General features: G+C 54.3%; 1 protein-coding gene across 1 annotated transcript; it reads right to left on the bottom strand.

Moving 5' to 3' along the window:
• Positions 1-262: 262 nt before the first annotated feature.
• On the bottom strand, positions 263-1,507 carry LOC309839336 (myb/SANT-like DNA-binding domain-containing protein 7; the record flags this gene model as incomplete). The annotated part of the gene is made up of 1 exon (XM_082681069.1): positions 263-1,507. One exon carries the CDS (start codon positions 1,505-1,507, stop codon positions 263-265), a length of 1,245 nt encoding a protein of 414 aa, XP_082537195.1.
• Between the last annotated feature and the right edge of the window lie 635 nt (positions 1,508-2,142).

The following is a 2,142-nucleotide window of genomic DNA, read 5'->3' as shown; positions in this document are numbered from 1 at the left end:
CACATCCGTGATGAAACCAGGGCTAACTAGCTCTCTGGACTTGGCCGCTTCCGTTGTCTACTAGGCTACCTCTCACGTTTCTGAAAGGTCTTTCAACTAGTGGAGACGCTTGGGAGAAGCAAGTATATTCCTACCCTTCTGCACGTTAATGGTCCATCCACTCTTTTTCTGAGGACACAGAAAAGGAGGCAGGCTACAAGAAGGCAGCTGTTGGACCCGGGCCTCTGCCAGAGTAGGAAATACACCCTTGTGTGATCAGCTCCTAACTTCTGGTGTTTGAAATTAACCTCTGAAGCAACTTTTCAAGCGCCAGCTGAAAAGCACCGGTTGCCTCTTCCTCCGCTGTGGCCAGGCGTCTGACCGCGGCCACGGCATCCCTGCGCAGCTCTTTGGCGGTGTCCTGCTGAGCACTGGCCTCCTCGCCAATGGCAATCAGCCGGTCCAGTTTTTCTTCCTCCCGCTTTGAAAGTTCTCGCGCCAATCTCCTGTTTTCTGCCGACTGGGCTGCGATAATCCTGGCCACTGACCGCCTTCTTCGCCTTGCCCACCTGGGAGGGGCCGCACTGGTCAAAGGCCCATCCCCACCAGGAACAAAAGGAACTCTGGAGGAGGAGCCCGGAGGCCGCTGTGCCGAGGCCACCCCGGGAGTGTTTCGGCCGGAGCTGGTGCAGGGGCTGGGCTCACCACACACTCCCAGTCTGGTCATGGGGCTGCTCTGACAGGGAGCGGCTGCACCTCTGAAAAGGCGGTGGGAGCTGCTGTAGCTGGGGGTCCCTTGAGAGCACCCTGCACCTGAGGATTCATCCCAGGAGTCCTCAAGGTCGCTGGTTTCTCGCATCTGGTCACTGATCCTCAGTTGACAATCCTCATCTGATTCCTTAACTGTTTTCAAGATAGGCTGACGATCTGCTGCCTGAGTCATTCTTGCTCCCAGAACGCTGGTTCCCTCTTCCCCTGGGGTGTCAGGGGCTGCTGACTTCTCATCACAGTGCTGGGCCCAAGCAGCATCCTTCGTTAAGTTATGTGCGTCAGTCACGATCTGATTTCGGAGAAAGTGATCCATCGTATCATAAAAGGGACAGCGTGGTGGATCACCCATACTTGTGGCGTGGGCCACATAGGCCTTTAAATATAATGCCTTCAGGACTTTGAACTTGGAGCGGCACTGACGCTCGGTGCGGCGGAAGCCTTCCTGCTGCATCCGCTTAGACGCAGTCTGGTAGACGTCCGCATCGTGATGCACGGTCTGGAGGCGCTGAATATACTGTGCCTCACCTAGTATGGAGAAAAGCGTCCGTGTCTCCTGTCTGGACCACCGGATGCCCGCACTGCTATTGGAAGGGACCGTAGTGGACTGCGAAGGAAGGCCAGCTGGAGGAGGCTCCTGGGCAGCAAGGTGCCGATCTGGAGGTGTGGGGAGGCTCTGTGTGCTCCGGTCTATCTCAGGAGCCAGGCGATTCTTCCCTCTCAGGGCTGATTGCCGAGAAGCCAGGTCCGAGGACCGCATTTCTGGCTTCTGCCAAGGATCTGCTTTACTTTCGTTACTGTATTTGAAATATTCCTCATTCTACTTTGTTTTGTTGCCAGTCCAACAACCTCTTCACTTTCTGCGTGAGCGGCACAGCTGGAGTAGCTCTGTCGTCTGCATCACTGGCAACCACATCAGCCCGGCCCTCCTTACAGACGGATGTGCAGGTGAACCCCGATGGCCGCCGTAAAGCGGCAGAGACGGTGGCAGCAGTAACAAGTGGTCTCCCCTCCGCAACAGCGCCGGGCCGCAGAACCCAGAACCTTAGTTTTTGAGACTGGGTTGGGAAACTGTAATTACATTAGCAACATCCAAGTGTTATCAACACTGAGCAATTCCTGTCATCTCAACTCAGCAGCCGACTCAGAAAATCATACCTTCCAGCCCACGGAAGACACTTAGTAATGCACGTGTGATTGGGCAAAAAATTGTCATTACTGCAAGCTTTATTTTTATTTGCTTCTGTATTTCTCTAAAGGAAAAAATACTCATGGCTATCTCCCTGGTTCTTCAAGAGGGCCGTGGCCAGGTCCCCTTTGAAGGAATATATAGCATGACTTTTTTCAATCCCAGTTGCCCGAGTGCTGCCATATTCCTGACAGGGGAGAGTTGTG

Source organism: Grampus griseus, assembly GCF_964374135.1.
Source record: "Grampus griseus genome assembly, chromosome: X".
NCBI classification, from domain to species: Eukaryota; Metazoa; Chordata; class Mammalia; order Artiodactyla; family Delphinidae; genus Grampus; species Grampus griseus.
This window is presented reverse-complemented; position numbering and strand designations above follow the sequence as displayed.